Genomic DNA, 23,142 nt, shown 5'->3' with positions numbered 1-23,142 from the left:
CTCCTACTAAAGTACCTCATTACCAGAGAAATGATTCATTTGTTCGCTGACTCATTCAAATATGTCAGAACTCAAAAGACTATCTACCATTACATTTTAAATTCATTTATACAATGACTCAAAACTCAAAAGACTATCATTTCTTTGAGGATAAAGACTTATGTCACCATGTCATTAATATCTAGCATTTAGTCCAGAATCTGACACATTGCAAATACTCAGTAAATGTGTATTGATTATAAGTAAATAAAACTTCAATGAGCAATCTAGCAAATGTGCTTTGGCTATGGTTTTGACTGGGACAGAAGTAAGAAACTTCTACTTCCTGAGATGAAATTGGCAGTCAGTTTAAACTCATCAAATTAACTGAATAAGTACATAAAGGTAGCATCATTTGTGCCCTTAATTTACAGACAGACAAAGCGACTTTAACATTGTGCTAACTGCTAGGTATACATGTTTTAAAAGCCATGATCTGCATCCTCAAGTGTTTAATGGTCTAATAGGAAAGACAGAATACTAATTAAAGGTTATAATATATGTGATGGGGTACTAAGACGAAGAAGAGGTCATCGGGGAAGGCTCCCTGGAGATGATAATACCTCAGCAAAGTCTACAAAGATGAGTAAGAGAAAGCAAGTAACAGAAGAGAAAGTTAGGAAGGCCACATTCCAGGGAAAGGAAATAACATAAATGAAGGCTCAGATACATGAGGAGCTAGGAAAGATCAGATCATTTAATTTCGCTAGAATATGGTGGGATGAAGGATAAGGTTGCAGAGGTTAGCAAGAACTGGGTCATAAAGATCTTACATGAGATGTTAAGGAGTCTGAAGTTAACCTAAAGGTCATAGAGTGCCACTGCAGGGTTTTAAACTGAAAATAAGCACTCCAATTAGTAAAATCACTCTGGCAGTAATGTGAATATGGGTGGTAGGGGGTCCAGATAAAAATCTGGACAAAGGTTGTGGTGGTCATGACTGAGAGAGGCAGACAGGTTTAAGGGATACCAAAGTGGTAGACTCAAACGTACTTGCAATAAATTTCCAAAGTGGAAAGATTTTTCTAAGATAAAGGTTGTTTTTTCACTGAGAATTGGAAGTCAACTGCATTATTTTACAAACCTTGAAAAATACAATGGGAGTACTCAATTCAGGCCTGATTGAGTACATTTACCTCTCACTACCAAGGCCTGTAAGCAGCCTGTACTGATGCTGTGACTCTCAACTGCAGGAAAAATCAGGAGGATTTAAGGAATGCTTAATACTTACAGTAAAAGCTTGAAATGTAATCCTCATTGTTATAAAACATCCTTGACCCTCATACTCACCAACTCATTTCCTTTTTATTTGAATTTCTAGACTCAATTAGATAATCCCATTTCCTCTGTTCATACATGCCTGATTTCAAGATAAATAATTTTAAAAAACAAACAACAACAACAAAAAAATAGGAGTTCTCGTTGTGGCTCAGCAGAAATGAACCTGACTAGTACCTATGATGATGCGAGTTCGATCCCTGGCCCTGCTAAGTGAATTAAGGATCCAGCGTTGGTTCAAGCTGTGGTGTAGGTCTCAGACGCGACTCAGATCTAGTGTTGCTAGGGCTGTGGTATATGCCAGCAACTGTAGCTCTGATTCATCTAGCCTGGCAACCTCTGTCATGCCGCAGGTTTGGCCTTAAAAAGCAAAAAACAACAAAAAACCAAAAACACCAGTTTTGGTGCCAACATGGTGCCAACATCCCTTTTTCTAAGTCATTTAGAACATTTTAATGTTCTCAGAATTGATCTTTTTGATACATTAATCAAAGGACAGTGTCAGCAGTTTTTGGATGCCCTTCTACAATATAATTAGATAAATTATCTCTTTCTAATTCCTGGATGATCAGTTCTGTCAACTGCACCCTTGTGATAGCTAACCTGAAAAAATTCTCCCAGTATTCCTTGCAATAATAAACAGGGTGAAGAAGCTTCCACTAGTCTAATGAAAAGGAAATATTAGTGGGAACTGCTATCCTAAACTGTGCTGACTTTGAAATAGTATTTCAAGTCTTTTCTTTTTTTTTTTTTTTTTTTTCCTTTTTGGGGCTGCACCTGCAGCATACGGAAGTTCCCAGGCTAGTGGTCAGATCAGAACTGCAGCTGCCAGCCTACACCAGACCCACAGCAACTCAGGATCTGAGCTGTGGCTGTGACCTACACCATAGTTCACAAGCAACATTGGATCCTTAACCAACTGAGTGAGGCCAAGGATCGGACCCACATCCTCATGGATACCAGTCAGGTTCATTACCACTAAGCCACAACAGGAACTCCAGTATTTCAAATCTTAATGACAAAATGTTAACATCAAAAAAAAAAATCTAAAAATTAATTATATAATAATCTTTTCCTATACTATGAGTAAAGAGAGAAATATTAAATAAGGCTAAGGATTGTTCAAATGAATCACACAGATTTGTACAAATGTACACATACACACTGATGTCGAGCACACACCAAGATATATTTTCTTTTTCAGGAGTCAGGATCCTGGATCTACATGAGCAACAATTTTTAAGGGCCTTTACTATTTATTACTTTTCCTGACTTTTTAGTAGAGGCTTCTCTTCTTCCTGGGGCCTGGTAGAGCATTTTGGTGTATAAATAAGTACCACTCTTTCATCATAGAAACTTCTCTGAATTGGGGTCTTTTATCTTAATTGGTCTTAGATCTGCAATTTACCAACTTCATGACTTTGGGCAATCGCAGGCCGTCTTTGCCCACAGTTTGCGTCATCTTTAATATTAAATAGCACCTAAAGTCTTTCTTAATTCTAAAGTAATATAAACTAAAAGTCAAACTCTGGAGTTGATTTTTTAGATTTTGAATGGGCCACAGCTTGCACTCTAAGCCAGGTAAACTCTTGAGATTAAGCACAATTAGAACAGGACAGGCCTACAGATATTCAGATGGTATTGAGTGACTATATTTGAAATAGGTAAACATTTCTTCTCTGTAGGACCTTTGAATCTGAGATGGCCAAAGTCAATTAAGGGCTACAAAGAGAAAAATTAAAGCAATCCTTTCACCTGCTTTTAAATTAAGGCCAGGAAATACAAATCTTTATAAAAACAAGTACAGTAGAATCTTTAAAATGTTTTTCAGTTACAAGTGGTCATAGGAAGAAATGCCAAAGAGACAAGAGTAGAGACAGGTAGAAGAGGGGAGTCATGCGAGTTCCCGTTGTGGCTCAGTGGTTAACGAATCCAACTAAGAACGATAAGGCTGCGGGTTCCATCCCTGGCCTTGCTCAGTGGGTTAAGGATCCGGAGTTGCCGTGAGCTGTGGTGTAGGTTGCAGACGCGGCTTGGATCCTGTGCTGCTGTGGCTGTGGCATAGGCTGGCGGCTACAGCCCCAAATCGACCCCTAGCCTGGGAACCTCCATAGGCCACCGGAGCAGTCCAAGAAATGGCAAAAAGACAAAAAAAAAAAAAAAAAAAAAAAAAGGCATGCAAAGGGGAAAACAAGAAAAGTAGGATAGAGATGGGGAGAAAATACAGAAAAGCATCAAAGATAAAAATTTTATGGTTTTAAGGTCAATAGCAGAGTCTACCCTATTCTAGTCATTTGAGCTGTAAGCTTTACATTGTTACATATATGTAAATAATAATTTATTGGTCTTTGAAATTTTGATTAACTGATCAGCCACTACTCAAAATCCTTGAGGTGTTCTTGCCCTTACATTATAAGAACCTTCTTATATTACAGCAGCTACCCAGCAGCCCTGCGCTGCAGCATATCAGCTCTGGTGACAGCCCTGTGGCTGTCGTGTACTAGCTCCAGCAGCTCTGTGGCTTCAGTGGATCAGCTCTTTTACCCAGCGAGAAACCAAGCGAGCACTCAGAGAGTTGGAGAACTCAGGTTTATTACGCCGGCAGGCTCAGAGGAGATCAATCTCCAGAGTCTGAACTGGGAAGAAGGGTTTCACAAGACTTTTATGGGCTACTTCTTCCAGGTCCATGCTTGGCTAGTTGTACTGGAGTGACGTCAGGCAAGGTAGTAGATGCAGAAACAAATTTACAGAAGCAGGTGTGTGGGGGAGGGGTGGTTGGGGCAGTTGGATGGACTTTGCTTAGTCATCATGGTCGGGGTGTCTCTCCTTTCTACATTTTTATTGGGACATTTTCTCCTACACTTATACCTTTGGTATGCAGATATCATTTCAAGGGCCTCATAAAGCCAAGTTAAGGAACAGCAGAACACCACTCTTCATCAAGGACAGATCAATCTGAAGTATCCTAAGGATGCATGAACTGAAAATATATCATTTCTGGCTTGTCCAGTCTTCTCAAGGGCCTCTACAATGATCCTAAACAGCCTGGGTTCCAGGTGCCTTAGAGTAGAGATGAATTCTGTGAACTATTTCAGTCAACGGTGCTTCCAGAGGCTATAATGTGAACTAAAAGCCACCACCTAAAAATACTTCTTCGTTCATTCATTCAAAAAGCATGTAATGAGTAGCCACAATATGCCAAACCTTTTATGAAGATTAAAGACGCCAGGGTCATAGCCTATTGAGAGAGACTGAAAAGCACATTTAAAATACAGTGGAGTAATTACCACAAGAGAGATCTGTCCAGTATAGTACGAAAGCATGGATAAGGGGTGTGGATCTAGTGGGAGATGTGAGCAGAGGATGTCAGGAAATACATTCTAGAGAGGTGATGGCTGAATTAACTCATATGACAATTAGGAGAAAACTAGGTTGTATGGGGAAAGGCAATGGGAATTAAACTATGGAGAGGCACCTGAATCCCCAAGAAATAAATTATTCAAATAAATCCTCAAGACAGAATACCTTCCATGCATTGAAGAAAGAGAGGTTACACTTTAGTCTGTTTTCCTTTTATGTATCTATATCTATTTGGTCTGTTGTCTCGAGACATGTTTCTACAGTATTTTCTTAGCCTCTTTGCTGAAAACTCCGTCTTGTCCTGCTTTACTCTACCATCTTCCTGCTTAAAAAACAGTCTCAGTGCTGGTAAATGACTTAAACTTAAGAACAAAGACCTAAAGGCATAAGTTATTCGTAGGATCAGCTGAATGAGAATATAATGCGTTGATGCATTCGTCTAGGCACGCGGGACTTGTGCAGATTGGCACGCCGTTTGCACAAGCATGATACGTCCTCTAAAGAATAAGAGAAAGAGGATCCTTATGGCCCCAAGGGGTTTATAAGCAGAATATGCATCAGCAAAGACAAACAAGGTGCAAACCTAGGCACGCTGGGTTGCCAAAAATAGGTATGCCCTTTGAAGAAGCACAGTGAGGATTCTCTGAAATGCTATGCATAGATAGCTAACTCAAATGCTAATGATTGTTAAATGCCTAAAAGTCAGAGTAAAAGCTTAACCATCTACCAGCTAAGTGACTTTTAAAATAATAAAAGAACTTATTAAAAAAAAAAAAAAACCTATATCCTCCACCTATAGCCCCCTCCTCACTCAATGTAATCCTAAAGAGCACAATAAAAGCAGTGTGAGTGTGGTTTCTTGAGGCGGTGCTCTTGGTCCCTGAGACCTTGAGTCCCCCAGTTCCCACCTTTACTTAAGATAAATGTCTCTGTGTTTTGATTTTTTTTTTTTTTTTGTCTTTTTGCTATTTTTTTTTGGGCCACTCCCGCGGCATATGGAGGTTCCCAGGTTAGGGGTCTAATCGGAGCTGTAGCCGCCGGGCCTATGCCAGAGCCACAGCAACGATGGATCCGAGCCACGTCTGCAACCTACACCACAGCTCACGGCAACGCCAGATCGTTAACCCACTGAACAGGGGCAGGGATCGAACCCGCAACCTCATGGTTCCTAGTCGGATTCATTAACCGCTGCGCCACGACGGGAACTCCTGTGTTTTGTTTTATGTTAACATTTTTCCTTAGGTTTCACAGCACCCGTTCTTCAGCCCCATCCTGCTGAGCTGGTCTCAGCAGTCTGTCCAGCCATTCCTTAGATTATACCTATTTAAATTTCATTTTGATTCAGATATATTGTTTTATACATGTTTCTTTTGAACTTTACCCTTTAAAAATGTAATCTCTCTAGTTTATCATGCTCATATTGCATACTATTCATGTCTTCCAAGAACATCATCTTGTCCTCTGCAAACTTAGCATACTTTCCGTTCACCTTCAGGTCATTAATAAGGAAACTAAGGAATGCTGGCCTCAGACTGGACTCATGCAGAACGCAATTTACTATATCCACCCACCTTGATGCTGATTCTCTGATAACCACCCACCAGGTGTTGCCATGCACCTTGGTTAAGTGTACAAACACCTGGGTCTAATTTTTAGCTTATAAGCAAACATGTTCTCACTTGTCAAACATGAAGCTGTTCTGCTCTGTTTCTCCAAGATTTCTACTTTTGATCAACTCCAAGAAGAAAAGATTTAAACTATAAAACTGATACTAGACAATGCATTCACAATGACAATATTTAGTATGATTTTTAAAGTTTAAATATTCACTATAAGAGTAGCAGGGGCAGGGATTGAACCCGCAACCTCATGGTTCCTGGCACACTGGTGAAAGCAGAGACCTCTACTCAATATTCTGTGATAATCTATACGGGAAAAGAATCTGAAAAAGTATAGATGCATGTACATGTATAACCAAATCACGTTGTTGTAAAGCTGAAAATTATCACAATACTGTATTTCAATAAAACTTAAAAAATGAAAAAAGAAGAAGTTAATTCACCTTTATACAACATTCATAAAATTCTTTATCAGGCAGCAGGTACCACTTCAAGTCAATTTGCCTAAGTAGGATACTTGGTACCACATGGCTGGTCACAGCTGGTAACAGGAAAGATTTTATAACAGGCAGCATCCATTTAGCCAATGAACCTTAGGACAGTAAAGCATTCAGAGACTGCCTAAGCAAATGCAATAAGGGGCCCCTAAGAAAAGTCCTGGCATAGAGTCAGGAGGGATAAAAGCCAATGACAGGCTAAAGTGGATGGAAAGAGAATGTAGACAGGAGATTCCACGGTCACCAAGACTGTGGTGACAGTGACGGCTTATATTTAAATAGCATTTTTCAAAGTGCTTTTGTGTTCACTGCTATGGCTGTGGTGTAGGCTGGCAGCTGTAGCTCTGATTCAACCCCTGGCCTGGGAACCTCCATATGCCACAGGTGTTGCCCTAAAAAAAAAAAGAATATGAGAAGAAAACCAGAGTAGCCCACTGAGTTTTTCTCCCCTGTTAGCTAACAGGACTATTAAAATTAAGAGGCTAGTCAGTGAAGGTTTTCTGTGAGGGTGCTGTTCTCTGCAAGGGGCCTGTCAGAAAGGAGTCATGAGTCAAGGATCCTGGTTATTGTTACAATTTCTTACCATCTCTGATTATATTCTACTCAATTAGATTATCATCAGCTCCTGCTTGGATCAATGCAAAATCCTTCTAACCAGTCTCCTGGATTCTACACTCATTGAATTACATTCTGTGCTTTTGTTCTGGTTCTTATTTTCTAACTTTATTTTTGATATGATTTCAAACGTATAAAAAATTGCAAAAATAGTAAAATGAACTAGATATGCTTTATTCACATTCACCAATTGTTCAGGTTTTGCTCATTTGTTTCATAAATATCTCTGTTTCTCTTATTCTGATATTTTACGAAACATTTGAGAGACATGTTTATAGACATAATGACTCCTACATATTTTGGACTATATTTCCTAAGAACAATGACATTGCTTTTACATATCTACTGTCATCAAAATCAGAAAATACAACATTGACATAATAGCATTATTTAATCCATAATCCATATTCCAAATTTATTACTAATCCAGCAACGACCACTGCAAAGTTACCTTCCCTTCCTCATCATCAAGGATTCAATTCTGAATATTCATTGCATTTAATTGGAATGTATCCTCCATCTCCTTTAATCAAGAACAGTTCTGTAGGGAGTTCCCACTGTGCTACAATGGGACTGGCAGCATCTCTGCAGCACCAGGACACAGGTTCACAACTGCAGCTCGAATCTAATCCCTGGCCCGGGAACTCCATGTGCTACGGGATGGCCAAAAAAAAAAAAAATGTTCTTGGAGTTCCTGTTATGGCTCAGTGGATAACAAATCCCACTAAAAACCATGAGGTTATGTGTTCGATCCCTGGTTATGGCCTTGCTCAGTGGTTTAAGGATCCGGCATTGCCATGAGTTGTGGTGTAAGTCACAGACGTGGCTTGGATCCCGCATTGCTGTGGCTCTGGTGCAGGCTGGCAGCACCAGCTCCAATTAGACCCCTGGCCTGGGAACCTCCATATGCCGCAGGTGCAGCCCTAGAAAAGGCAAAAAGACAAAAAAAAAAAAGTTCTTTCTTTGACTTTTTGGATCTTGATAATTTTGAAGAGTATATACAGTTATTTTGTAGTGTGCTCCTCATTTTCAGTTTTTCTGATGTTTCTCATGATTAGATTCAGGGTACACATTTTTGTAGGAGTCTACTGCCAATTTTTAACATAGCTGCCAGATCATGCCATTCTTCTGCTCAAGACCCACACTAAGAGAAAAAGTCAATTTTGCTACAATAGTCCTCAAGGCTTTGTATGATCCTGGCAATTGCTGATCTCTCTGTTTGGAATATCCTTCCCCTAGATTTCTGAATGCTTTCTTCTTTCATTCCTGTTATTACTCAAAAGACAGTTTTATTTTTTATGGAGTTGGATAATACCAATATATGTAAAAATAAACATCCAAGGAAAATAGCCAGAAAAATAATGAAAAAGACAAACTATGAGGGGCTTTCAGATGTTAAAATATACTATAAAGCCACTATAACCAAAGAAGTGTAGTACTGGGACATGAATAAAGGGAGGTGAAAGAATACAGTCAAGAAAGTGACCCAGGGAGTTCCTGTCATGGCTCAGTGGCTAATGAATCTAACTAGGAACCACGAGGTTTCAGGTTCGATCCCTGCTCAGTGGGTTAAGGCTCCGTCATTGCTGTGAGCTGTGGTATAGGTTGCAGATGCGGCTCAGACCCACGTTGCTGTGGCTTTCTGGTGTCGGCCGGCAGCTATAGCTCTGATTAGACCCCTAGCCTGGGAACTCCCATGTGCCACGGGAGCGGCCCTAGAAAAGGCAAAAAGCCAAAAAGCCAAAAAGCCAAAAAAAAAAAAAGAAAAAAAAAGGACATAAGAAAATTTATGATAGTATAAATTTTAGGTGGCATCTCATATAACTGGGGTAAAGAGGGGTTTCTTAATAAATGATGCTGGGGTAACTGGGTACCATTGAGAAAAAAAGAAAAATTCAGATCCATCTCTCTCATCATACAAAAATATAAACTTCAATGGATCAGTGATGTAAAGGTAAATTATAAAACAATACAAGGACTAGAAGAAAAAGAGGATTAATCCCTCTTTTACTTTGGTGGAGGGAAAGTTTTCTAACAATGCATCAAAATCCAGAGCAATAAAAGAAAGGACTAATAAATTTGCAAGGGAATAAAACACTATAAATGAAATCAAAAGAAAACTGATAAATAAACACCATAAATAAAATCAAAAGGAAACTGATATATATAGCACAGGTAAAGAGCTAATATATATATAATGTACTTTTTAAAAACATTTAAAAAAAATTTTAAAAAGATTGAGGACCAAAGAACCAAAAACAATAGAAAAAAATGGGAAAAAAAAGACATGAGTAGACAATTCAGCTCATAAGCAAAGAAACAAATAAAAAATGAAATTGCTTTTGAACATATGAAAAGATGTTCAAACTTACTCATCATGTTTAAAGAAATGCGGATGAAAACAACATTGAGATACCATTAGATTTGCAAGAACTAAAAAGAAAGATTACACGTTCTGTTAATAAGGCTGTGAGGAAACAGGTACTATTAAACATTTTTGGCAGGAATGAAAACCAGCACAACTCCTCTAGAGGAAACTTGGCACTGTATTTATACCTACATTTTGACCTACCAATGCCACAATTACCTGACCTACACCTCTAAAAATACAAAAATGTGCTCCACTTCAAATCTGTCTTCTTAGAGGCCCCAGTTAAGTTTATGGCAATAGCACTGAACACTGTGTAATGGCAATACATGCAAATTAGCCTGTGGGGATTAGACTGTGTACACTGTGAAGCCATATTTCAAGAACCACAACCTCACTGTGTACTAGCTAAGAGGCCCCAAATCCAGCAACACCTCCATCTGCTTATATATAATGACTTGGATTCTCAAGCCATGGGGTCACAAGTAGCCAAGGCACGGTGTTCAGCTCAAAAGCATTGTGCTGGATGGAGTTCCCATTGTGGCACAGTGGTTAACGAATCCGACTAGGAACCATGAGGTTTCACGTTCGATCCCTGGCCTTGCTCAGTGGGTTAAGGATCCGGTGTTGCCATGAGCTGTGGTGTAGGTTGCAGACGCGGCTCAGATCCCAGGTTGCTGTGGCTCTGGCATAGGCCAGTGCTACAGCTCCGATTCGACCCCTAGCCTGGGAACCTCCATATGCCACAGGAGCAGCCCTAGAAAGGACAAAAAGACAAAAGAAAAAAAGAAAAGAAAAAAAAAAGCATTGTGCTGGACATTAAGAGTGGGGAAGGGAAATGGATTCCAAGAACAGTGGGGTCCTGGCTTGGAGCAACAGCACTGATTTTGGATGTAAGACACCTTCAACCAGACCCATCCAGTTCAGAAATTCTTTGTTGGTAGAGAAAGGCTCTGAAACAGATAGGAACCTAAACTTGCAAAATCTGTCAGTGATCAGGTTGTACATCCTCCTCCCGAAAGTGGCTGAGTTTAACCAGCTCACAACACTATGGCTGTGGTACAAATGAGGTCGCAAAGAATGTGAAAGTCTGGGCTCCTCGCCCCTCCAGGCCCTCTTCAAGCAGAGGTGCACTCTCTGCCCTTGTGGATAAAAAGTCTCCCTCCATCTCGCTGGCAACACCAACTGGATCATACCAAATATTTGTGATCAAAAGTGCTGAATAGCTGCCCAACACTGCTGCCACCCATTCTGTTCCTTCATCGCAGCTTGTCACCACCAGACTTTCCCGGAAAAGAGGGACTGCTGCAGCTTCTCCTGGAGAAACTCTCTACCTACCTCCCCCGATCCCTGTCCCTGAGCTTGCCTCTGATGTCCCACTGGATGATGGATCCTCAGTGGGTTCTCTTGGGCTCTAGCTCCTGTAGATGTTGTGAGAATTTATATTTTTAAAATAGTGTTCATAAAAAATATATCTATTACTCTTTTTCCCAAGATGTGGGGAAAACTGCCTCATTATCTAGGCCGTGCTCCACTGTGTAGCTGATTCATGTTATATGTTTTGCTCCTATGGTTTCATTAACAGAAATTTGGAAGAGTAATATATAAACAAATAAATAAATACAAAAATGTACATGCACAAGGTTATTTATTATAGCACTTCTTGCAACTTCAAAATGTTGAAAACAATCAACATTAAATAAATAAACTAATAAGGTGGGTGGGAAAGAAAGGAACTAACCTAAGAAACTTTGGAAACTGTTACTTTATATTATATAAAGCTGAAGACAAAATGAACTGAACACAAATGTTGTACTTGAGTGGTAAATTTGCTTTTCACAGGGGTAGTAAGTTAGCATTTTGGAACTATGAGTATTCTAGGACTGAGCAAACAAATAAATATATTGCGGATAATGAGAGCCAGGTTTCTCAAGATCAAAGAAAGAAGTTACAAGAGGAAAAAGAGAAAGCAAGAATAAAAATTGCAGTGTTGGACTGGTACTGAAGGTATTAGTGTGACCTTATGGTTTTTAATATACATAGAGAAATAAAGGAATGTGTGTGCATGTATGTGAGTGTGTGTATAAAGATGTGCAAACTCTTTCGTACTTAGAGAAAGGTAAATTAAAACAACACTAAGACATCATTTCTCACTTGTCAATTTTTTAAAAGTATGACAACACATTCATTTGCTGAGGCTGTGGGGGAAACATACATTACTTAGCTCTGCCCACTCAGAGAACTTAGAGCCAATGATACCCCAGGAGTAGAGAACACATCTAGCATCTTGATCTTGGGTTTCTAAGTACCATTTTCCAATACAGTGAGCCAGGGCTCCTTGAAGAAATTGCTGAATCCAGCACTGGGGTAAGAAAATTAAAAAATGAGCCAGGTGGTACAAGAAAGTAAGGAAATGCTCAACGAATGATGGAAGGATATTGAAAGGACACTTGAAAGAGCTCACAATGGCCAAATCTGAGACAGTTTGATCAAAATAAATAATGACAGGAATGCAGAATAATCCATAGTATGAAATAACTATCCATGAGTCTGTACTGATTACAAATAAAAATGAATAAATAATTATAAGTTCCTTAGAGTAGAATTCCTATTCATGCATGTAGAAGGAATGCTGGAAATAGCAAACAACCACTTGACAAACACCACAGTAGTAAGTGTTTCAGGTAAGAACCATGGATGGATATTAAAATTAGTGAGTGAAAGTAAAATGACAAAGGATGTTTGCATAGTCTCAAAATATCTTCCTACAAGATACTTACTATTAATTTCAGGATTAAAAACAGTAACTTTATAGTACAGATACCACCTTAACCAAACGATCAAGCTAACATCCCCAATAACTGGCATCTTGCATCTCTTCATATGATGAAGGGCACAGCATCACTTCTGTGGTGTTCCTGCTCAGAATGCATAACATCAATCTAATCAGGAGAAAATGTTAAACTTTTCTGAGAGTAAGATTTTTCTTTTGGTCTATTCTGTCTAATTTTTCCACTGCTACGTCCTTGGGACTTACAAGATAACCAACTGGCAAGATAACCAACTGGCAAGCACTACTCAAAAGCATCCAAGTCATGAAAGCAAAACAAAGACCAAAGGATGGTCCTAGATTGGAGGAAACTAAGGAAATAGAACAGAGGGCAATGTATGATTCTACATTGGATTCCAAACCAGAAAAAGGACATGGGAAGGGAAACAATAAACTGTGTACAAGATTTTTAGGTTATTTAATAGTATTACATCAATGTGAATTTCCTTTCAATAATTTACTCTGGGTATATAACATGTTAACATTTGGGGAAACTAGAGGTAGGGTATCTGGTATCTCAGTGCACTATTTTCCAAACTTTTTTAAAATCTAAAATTATTGCTATATAAGGTTTTTTTTTTGTTTTTTTGTTTTTGTTTTGGCTTTATTTTGTTTTAAAAGAAAGGTCGCTTTACAGTGAGGCTTTCCTGAGCCTAGTACACATACCCTCTGGTCCACCAGCACTCCTTATCTCCTCTTCTGACTTCACTTTTCAGGATAGTACTTATTAATATGTGACAAACTGTGTGTCCTATCTACGTTATTGTTTACCATGCCTCATTTCATAAGGGTAAGAATTTTTGTCTATTTTGTGTATTGTGCTCGCTGCTGTGTCCCCAGTGCCCAGAACGGTAAGTTTTAGGGAACGAGTGATAAACCGTCTTCCCTAAAGGTGTGGGGGCCTCTAGGAACACAGGGATGGAAAACACCAGGATGCACATGTGGTAAAGATGGGACATCTTCATTTGGTAACAAAAGGATGGCAAGAAATGATCCTGCAACATCAATTCCCTGCTGTACACCTAAGCAGACATTGTCTATTTTAGGCATAGGTTGGGATGCAATTTATGGGTGTAGATTAATTCATATAAATGGTAAACATAATACCATAACTGATTGAAGCATATTTTAAAACTGCCTAAAAAACAAAAGTGAGCAAAGGAAAAACAAACAAATGTGCTGTTAAGAAATTAAGTTGGAGGAGTTCCCGTCGTGGCTCAGTGGTTAACGAATCTTAGGAACCATGAGGCTGCGGGTTCGATCCCTGGCCTTGCTCAGTGGGTCAAGTATCCGGCGTTGCCGTGGGCTGTGGTGTAGGTCGCAGACGCGGCACGGATCCCCGCGTTGCTGTGGTTCTGGCGTAGGCCGGCGGCTACAGCTCCGATTGGACCCCTAGCCTGGGAACCTCCATATGCCGCAGGAGCAGCCCAAGAAATGGCAAAAAAAAAAAAGGCCAGGAAGAGAGCCTCCCCCCTCCCCAAAAAAGAAATTATGTTGGAGTACAGGATAATAATGAGGCGGTAGGGTTAAGAAACCAAGTAAACCTAAGGGTAAAAAATGCCAGAAATATTCATATAAATCTAACACTATTTGTGGATTAACAGTAACAAAGATGGTGAGAACCAAGCTTCCACATTTAAAAATAGTATTTTTAGGAGTTCCTGCTGCGGCACAGCAGAAACGAATCCAGTTAGGAACCATGAGGTTGCGGGTTTGATCCCTGGCCTTACTCAGTGGGTTAAGGATCCAGTGTTGCTGTGAGCTGTGGTGTAGGTTACAGACTCGGCTCAGATCTGGCATTGCTGTGGCTCTGGCGAAAGCCGGCAGCAACAGCTCTGATTAGACTCTTAGCCTGGGAACCTCCATATGCCTCAGGTGAGGCCCTAAAAGGACAAAAAGACAAAAAAAAAAAAAAATAGTATTTTCAAAGAAGACACATAATTCTCTATGAGCAGCATAAAATTTTTCAGAGATTATTTTTAGGGTCCAGCAGTCTATGACTTCTCTCTCTGGCTAGTAGCTCTCAGGATGAACTTGTGTGGTGCTAAGGTTGTACTGCAATGCTCAACACTGTACAAATCAAATAGTGTACTTTCCTAATTTTCAGGAAAAATTATACTGATAAATGGAATTTTCTCAATTCTTTTTCAGTTTTCTTTTTTTTTTTTCATTTATTCATAATGATTTTAATTTTTTCCATTATAGCTGGTTTACAGTGTTCTGTCAATTTTCAACCATACAGCAAGGTGACCCAGTTACACATACATGTATGCATTCTTTTTTCTCACAGTATCATGCTAAGTGACTAGACATAGTTCCCAGTGCTATACAGCAAATTTTCTCAATTTTAAATTAAAAAATAATGTTTCTTAAACTTTTGACACTATTTACTACTCTGTACAGAATCTGGTATACTATGGCAGGTAGAACAGAACTATATTTACTCATTTTATATTTAATATGTTAATAATCACAGTGTTAGGCAAACGAAAATTGAAAACTAGTTTCCTGGTCACATGTCCTTGGGAAGTTACAATTTCTCAGTGCTTTAGTTTTCTCTAAAATAAAGATTAATAATAATAATACCAATCTTGGGTTCTGTGAGGATAAAATTAGTTAATAAATGGGAAGCAATCAGTGTCTTTCACAGAGAGAATACTAAATGAATGCTAGCTGTTATTAGAAGTATTATTAGATAATTTAGAAATTCTTATTAATAAAAGGGCATAATGAAGTCTATGGACTCTCTCATTGGAATAATTCTAAAATTCTTTCACACACTGGTCCAATTATGTACAAACATTCCCCCTGGTTGGAAAGAAGAAGATAAAAGCCTCTGCAGCATTAGTTTTCTCCCCATAAATTGCTTGAGGGTTTCCCATACCATTTTTATAACATGCCAAGTTCTTACCTATAGACTGGAGAAATAAGTTAAAAATAGATTATCCTTCTATACAAGCACAGTTCCTCATTACATTATATTATCAACGGTATAATTTAGTCTTGAAAGTAGCTTTTTTCTCCCATTCTCCACTCTCAAAATTAAAATTACTGATGTCTTAGCATAGGCTAACTTTAAAATTCATACTTTTCTTGAAATTTCATTCTCCCAGATACAAACAGATTTCTTTTAGCACTTAGACCTTTTAGTTCTAGTCTGCTACTCACTAGCTGAAAGACACGGGGCAAGTCATTTAATATTTCCAAATCTTGATCCACTCATCTGTAAAATGTAACATCTGCCCTTACTCAGTCACAGAATTACGATGTGATTCCAAAGGCAGTTTTTAAAAACTATATGTCCTTTTACACTTTTTTTTTTTTTTGTCTTTTTGCTATTTCTTGGGCCGCTCCCGCGGCATATGGAGGTTCCCAGGCTAGGGGTCCAATCGGAGCTGTAGCCACCGGCCTACGCCAGAGCCACAGCAACGCGGGATCCAAGCTGCGTCTGCGACCTACACCACAGCTCACGGCAACGCCGGATCCTTAACCCACTGAGCAAGGGCAGGGACCGAACCTGCAACCTCATGGTTCCTAGTCGGATTCGTTAACCACTGCGCCACGACGGGAACTCCCTATATGTCCTTTTACAAATGTGATGTTATTATAATATTGCAGACCATCTGAGACAAATTAATCAAGGCTTTTATTTAACAACCTACAAGTTGTTATTCATTGTTTTGGGTTTGTTTTTTGTTTGTTTCTTGGGGTTTTTTGGCCTTTTTTAGGGCCACACCCATGGCATATAGAGGTCCCCAGGCTAGGGGTCGAATCAGAGCTACAGCTACCGGCCTACACCACACCACAGCAATGCAGGATCCTTGCCAAGTCTTCAATCCAGATCACAGCTCACAGCAACGCCAGATCCTTAACCCACTGAGCAAGGCCAGCGATCGAACCTGCATCCTCATGGATGCTAGTCATATTCATTTCTACTGAGCCACGACAGGAACTCCATTATTCACTGTTTTTTAAAATGTCTGTGACTCAGCAAAGAAGAAATTATCACATCTAATAAGAGTCATGAAATAATAAATAGAGATTCCACCAACCTGGCCATTTGCTTATAAGCTTCTTCAGCTACTGCAAAGATATGTGGATCCATATCACCCATGTTCTGACCACTATATGCATTAATAATATCTTCTCCATAAATAGGCAGCTGTTCATAAGGATTTATAGCTACTAGGACTATACCTGGGGGGAAAGGTAAAAAAGCAAAAGAAGTCAGTGATATGCTACTGGGCACATCAAAATTTGTAAAGTGAGAATCACATTTAACACAAATTCAATTTCAGTTAATACTGAACTAAAAAATTGTTAAGGATCAAAATACATCATAGCCTTTGCCTCTGAACCCATTATACCTAGTCCTAACTAAAATATCATTTAAAAACTGGACTAGGTTGTTTAAAATAAGGAAAATTGTAGCAATGTTGAAAGAACTGTAAATATTTTCATAATATTTAAAACAAAGAAATTCACTTCTAGAAAAGTATCCAAATCAAAGACTCACATAAAGAGTTTTTTTTAAAAAAAAGATGTTTATTATGATGCTATTCATAACAGTGAAAAGCAGAGACAAACTACATAATAAAGGGAGGGTGGTTAAATACATTTTGTTATCCATAAACAGACTACTGTGCTAACACCACAAATCATGTTTACAAAGAATACTAAATATCATAGGAAAACATGATACAAAACTATATACAGACCCATTCCAATTTTGTATCTATTTATACCTTCTTGCATATACACACAGGATATAAGACAACAAGAAACTGGTTATTTTTCAGTGGTGAATTAAATGTAATTCTTTTTCCTTTTTTATACTTTTTGTGTATCTCATTAAATTTTCCAGAGATGTATATTAACTTAATAGTCATTCATTGAACAAATACTTCTTTTGCTCCAACTATGTCTCACTTTTCTAAGTGCTAGGTTTATAACAGTTAAACCAAAAAAGAAAGGCAAATCTTGACCCTCATGAATTTCGACTTCTAGGGGGAAGTTCAGACAATTAACAAGATAAGAAAAAAATATATATCACAGGTTAGAAAGTAATAAAAAGGTGAAAATTCAACAGAGAGGAAGATAGAAACTAAGAAGAAACGACAGTGTGGGCAAGAAAAGCTCCACTGAGAAAGTAACATATGTGCAAGAAGAAAAACAAATTAAACAAAAATGAAAATTGAGAAAAAAAAATATTCAGTTAAAAGTCAGGAAGAAAAAGAGCAAATACCAAGCATACGAAAGATATAAGAGCTTTTGAGAAGGAAAGACAGCTGTCCCTGTCCAAAGCAGGCAGGTAATGAAGAAACGCTCTAAACAATGAGTTGGGTAATCTTACCAGGCAGAGACTTAGAAGGAAACAAACAGCAATGTCAGCATGAGTCTCAGAAGACAATGATTTGTCAAAGAAGGATAAGAAGTTAATACAGAAAAAAAGAGCTGGGGGGGACAAGGGAGAAAATAAAGAATAAGAAGAAAACAGAGAAAGAGAAAAAAGAAGGAAAGAGGGAAAAGAACCAAATGTACAGACATGTGCATGCTTAACTGCTTGGAGAGAAAAAGAATCCTGAGCTGGATCACTACAGTTTATACTAAAACAAGCAGGGGCCCAAGTGAGCAGATCAAGCAAGAATGGTTACTTCAACCCAAGCCAGTCCTGCATTTTAAGCAACCGAGAAAAAAAGAGAACACTAAACTTTTTGAACCCACACCAAAGGTAAGTATTTGGACATCAACTCTTCGTGTAATGGTTTCTGATGAAAGTAAGTGGCAAATCAGTATTGAATTTGGTATATGACCTCTGTGGGGGAAAGATATCCAAAAGATGGGCTCAGTTCTTTTTATTCTGAGCAAAATAATAAGTTTATAAGAGTTTATTTAGCATAAAAAGCAACTTACTAATGAACACTATTATAAATCTTATTGATAACTATGAAGTGATATTGTTTCTAAGAGAAGATCCAACCACAGTCTTCTTTCCCTATGCACAATATTTTCATGGCTATGTCCATTAGAGAAAAAAATTCACAATCCACAGACAGCAAAGTACACTTACCACAATATGTATAAATAAGTTTGGAATCAATAAAGCGGACTCTGAGATTGTGGAGCACAGCAGGCTCATGAAGATAGCTGAGGGCCGTGAGGTCATTTTCACCCACAAGTATGTCAGGGTTTCTTAAGTGAGGCAGTTCCTTGGTCTTTGGATCCAGACGATATTCCAAATCCTGAAAATGCACAAGACACCTGATAAATCATGGCAATAAACCCAAAACGGGCACATGCATTTTGTTTATTTTCTACTCCTGATTTGCTTCTCAGCTATTAAATGCATTCTTTTCCAGGCACCTTCCAAAACCACAGAAACCAGTGAAAATGGCAAAGGGAAAAAAAAAGGGAAATCAAGAGTTTATGTTGTGGCTCAGTGGAAACGAATCTGACTAGTATCCATGAGGACACAGGTTCAATCTCTGGCCTCACTCAGTGGGTTAAAAGGATCTGGCATTGCTGTGAGCTATGGTGTAGGTCATAGACGCCACCCAAATTTGGTGTGGCTGTTGCCGTGGTATAAGTCAGCAGTTACAGCTCTGATTCAACCCCTAGCCTGGGAATCCCCATATGCTGTGGGTGTGGACCTAAAAAGACAAAAAAAAATAATAATAGTAATAATAAGGGAAGTCTTTATTTTCACTAGATATATTAACTCATACTTATTATTAACTCATACATGTATTAAGTCAAAGCCCAGAATTGTTTCTTTTTATTTTTTTATTTTTTTTATTTTTTGCCTTTTCTAGGACTGCGTCCGAGGCATGTGGAGGCTCCCAGGCTAGGAGTCTAATCAGAGCTGTAGCTGCCAGCCTATGCCAGAGCCACAGGAACACACGATCCGAGCCACGTCTCTGACCTGAATCACAGCTCATGGCAATGTCGAATCCTTAACCCACTGAGCAGTGTCAGGGTCTCATGGTTCCTAGTCAGATTTTGTTAACCACTGCACCACAACAGGAACTACCCAAAATTGTTTTTTTACCTAGTTACTGGACCATAGATTTTAATCTTTAGTGAAATAAGCTTTTTTTTTTTTTTTTTTTTTTTTTAATTTTCCTCTTCATCTGTTGTGACAGTCAGTATAACAGAGTGGTCAAAAGCTTGGCTTGAGAGTCAAATCAACCCAGATTCAAATCCTAAAACTGGTACTTACTCCCTTAGTGGTCTTGGGTATCTTATTTAACCTAAATCCTTCATTTGTATAAAAAGGGCATAACACAGCTCACAGCAATGTGGTAAAATTAAATAGGACAATGCCTGGTTGATAAGTAGCTAGGAACTCTGAAACTCCAAGTGGTCCAAGAATTCCATAAAATTAAATGTAACATTTTTTGTGTGTAAATACCTATGTGTAAATATATACACATACGTGTACTTTAAAAAAAAAAAAAACAGTCCATAGTTCTTATTCAGTTTTTAAGGAGGTGCTTGGCCCCCCAGATTAAGAAATACTACGCACATTAAAGCCAAGGGAATATAGCTTTATGGCAAAGACAAGCATGGAGATTGTCACTCAACTATACATGCAGGGCAAACAACATACAATTACATGAAAAGGAAAAAAATTGCAATACAATTGCAGAGAGAGACAAGGTGGTTTTGTAAAAAGCCACTGAATACTATAGTTATTACTGAAGAGAGATAGTTTGAGGTCAAATATTCAAATCCGGTTAGAATGAACTATGCTAAATGGAGAAAAATATTTACAATCTACCCTTCGACTTCCCTCTTGACTGGTCTGCTAGGGTATAATGTCCTTCTCCAAACCCGAGTGGGCCTTGCATTAGTTCCTGCCATACACCAAAGCTACTTCTGGCCCTGTGATCGCAAGCAGAACTGCTTAATGTCTCTGAGCCGCGGCCTCTTTATTTGGAAAATAGTTATAATAACACCTACCAATCTACAGAATTGCACTGAAAATTAACGTAAGAAAATACAGCCTAGGAGTTCCCGTCATGGCGCAGTGGTTAACGAATCCGACTAGGAACCATGAGGTTGCGGGTTCGATCCCTGGCCTTGCTCAGTGGGTTAAGGATCCGGCATTGCCGTGAGCTGTGGTGTAGGTTGCAGACGCGGCTCAGATCCCACGTTGCTGTGGCTCTGGCGTAGGCTGGTGGCTACGGCTCCGTTGGACCCCTAGCCTGGGAACCTCCATATGCCGCGGGAGCGGCCCTAGAAAAGGCAAAAAGACAAAAAAAAAAAAAAAAGAAGAAGATACAGCCTAAAAGTGTCCAATTTGTGCCTAACAGAGTGGATCAATGAATGCTGAATAAATTAATTTCTACTTGGTAGACATGGCCCTTGTACTCTGACCTAATTCTTTCCTGCCTTCTCTCAGAATAACCTCCTTCCCTCTGTTCTGCTCCCTGAAATTCATCCTCCATGCGGCCACCAATGAGTCCTGTCTAAAATACAAGCCTGGGAATTCCTGTCATGGTGCAGTGGAAACGAATCCAACTAGGAACCATGAGGTTGCGGGTTCTATCCCTGGTCTCACTCAGTGGGTTAAGGATCCAGTGTTGCCGTGAGCTGTGGTGTAGGTCACAGACAAGGCTCGGATCTAGCATTACTGTGGCTCTGGCCTAGGCTGGCAGCTGTAACTCCGATTAGACCCCTAGCCTGGGAACCTCCATATATCGAAGGTGTGGCTCTAAAAAAAGGACAAAAGACAAAAAAAAAAAAAAAAAAAAAAAAAACCACATTTCAAAATCTCTGTTCCAGTCAACTTGTTATATTCACTGTCTCCAAAATATATTTCAATCCCCACAAGGTCTACCCCCTTTCTCTCTGTTAACTCAAATTCTTTTTTTTTTTAATCTTTTATTTATGTGTATATTTTTTTCTACTGTACAGCATGGTGACTCAGTTACACATACATGTATACATTCTTTTTTCTTACATTACATGTTCCATCATAGGTGACTAGACAGAGTTCTCAGTGCTACACAGCAGGATCCCATTGCTTATCCATCCTAAAGGCCACATTCTGCATCTATTTACCCCAAGCTCCTGGTCCCTCCCACTCCCTCCCCTTCCCTCTTGGCAACCACAAGTCTATTCTCCAAGACCATGATTTTCTTTTCTGTAGAAAGGTTCCTTTGTGCCGTATATTATATTCCAGATATAAGTGATATCATATGGTATTTGTCTTTCTCTTTCTGACTTACTTCACTCAGGATGAGAGTCTCTAGTTCCATCCATGTTCTATTTACCATTTCAGACCCAGTCAAAATCCTTCTCTTTGAAGTCTTCCTTGACAAAGTAGCCCACAGTGATATTTCCCTCTACTGGGATCCTGAAGTCCTCACTGCCTTTACAGGACAACAGAGTGGTCATGTACATGGACCATAAAGGCAATCTCCTGGCTTTAAGTCCCAGCTTCATCCCTTAATTACCTAAATAACCCTGACCAAGTCCCAAACTGTGAGCCTCACAGTCTTCATCAATAGGTGATAACAGTCCCAACTCACAGGAATGTTGTGAGATTAAGTGAGTTGTAGCACATAAAACAATTGGAACTATGCCTGGCACATAGTAAGTGCTAATACATATTAACTGACAGGATAGCATTACTCGCTTGGCAGTTCATTATAAGCTTACCTTTTGACATCTTTAGTATTGTGATGTTGAACTACCTTTAAATGTTATATGTTTCTGGCTAGATTATATTTTGTTTAGAGGAAATTAATATCATAATAGTTTTTAAGAAAAAAGTGTGACATGCTCTGTCAAATGCAGTAGAGAGGTTAAAAGTGGAGACACCTAAGATGAGTCCACTCATACAGTGAATGCAGAAGGGAAAGCATAGAGATACAATTGGTTTTAAGTGTTTCTGGTCACTATCAAAATGTTTTATACATAATAGCTTCTAAGTAAATATTTTTCAAATGACTTAGTTCCAGCAAGTACCAAATATCAGACTGGCTCCAAGGTAATGTTTTCTTAGTTAATATGAATAATTTTTTTCTTTTTTTTTTTTTTCTTTTTGGGGCCACGCCCACACATATGGAAGTTCCCAGGCCAAGGGTTGAATTGGAGCCACAACTGCCAGCCTATGCCATAGCCACAGCAACACCAGATCTGAGCCTAGTCTGAAACCTATACCACAGCTTACGGCAATGCCAGATCCTTAACCCACTGAGCGAGGTCAGGATCAAACCCAGATCCTCGAAGATCCAAGTCAGGTTCATTACCGCTGAGCCATGACAGTTATTCCTAATATGAATAATTTCAATGGTATCCTAAACAAAACACAGATAAACAGGAATATTTTTAGGAGCATTAGATGTGAACCTAAACCTAGTCATTACAAAGTCATAAACCAAAATAACGGATTTTTTAAAGTATCTGCTATTTTCACTAACCCAAGAGAAACTGAGTTTGTCATTTTTATCAATTAAGTGAAAATATTAGATTAATTCAAAATTTAACTTCCAAATGAAATCAAATATCTCACAGCAAATTTGTACT

General features: G+C 38.9%; 1 protein-coding gene across 5 annotated transcripts in view; it reads right to left on the bottom strand.

The window, feature by feature from the left end:
* The window catches only part of MYO5A (myosin VA), a 232,704-nt gene that overhangs the window by 128,987 nt on the left and 80,575 nt on the right, over positions 1-23,142 (bottom strand). For all 5 annotated transcript variants that reach the window (XR_014811231.1, XM_013992979.3, XM_013992982.3 and 2 more), the window contains exons 3-4: positions 18,677-18,848; positions 16,659-16,803 (exon numbers count right to left, since the gene is read on the bottom strand). Coding sequence is in view for 4 of the 5 variants with exons in the window: in XM_013992979.3 (XP_013848433.1) it covers positions 16,659-16,803; positions 18,677-18,848 (317 nt within the window). In the remaining variant the exon portion in view is untranslated. The remainder of the gene's footprint in view (positions 1-16,658; positions 16,804-18,676; positions 18,849-23,142) is intronic.

This window comes from Sus scrofa, chromosome 1, assembly GCF_054392235.1.
Source record: "Sus scrofa isolate SSC_HxYL_T2T_F1_AM1 chromosome 1, Sscrofa_HxYL_maternal_Yorkshire_Landrace_v2.0, whole genome shotgun sequence".
Lineage (NCBI taxonomy): Eukaryota > Metazoa > Chordata > Mammalia > Artiodactyla > Suidae > Sus > Sus scrofa.
The sequence above is the reverse complement of the archived record's forward strand: the minus strand, read 5'-3'. Positions and strand labels throughout refer to the sequence as shown.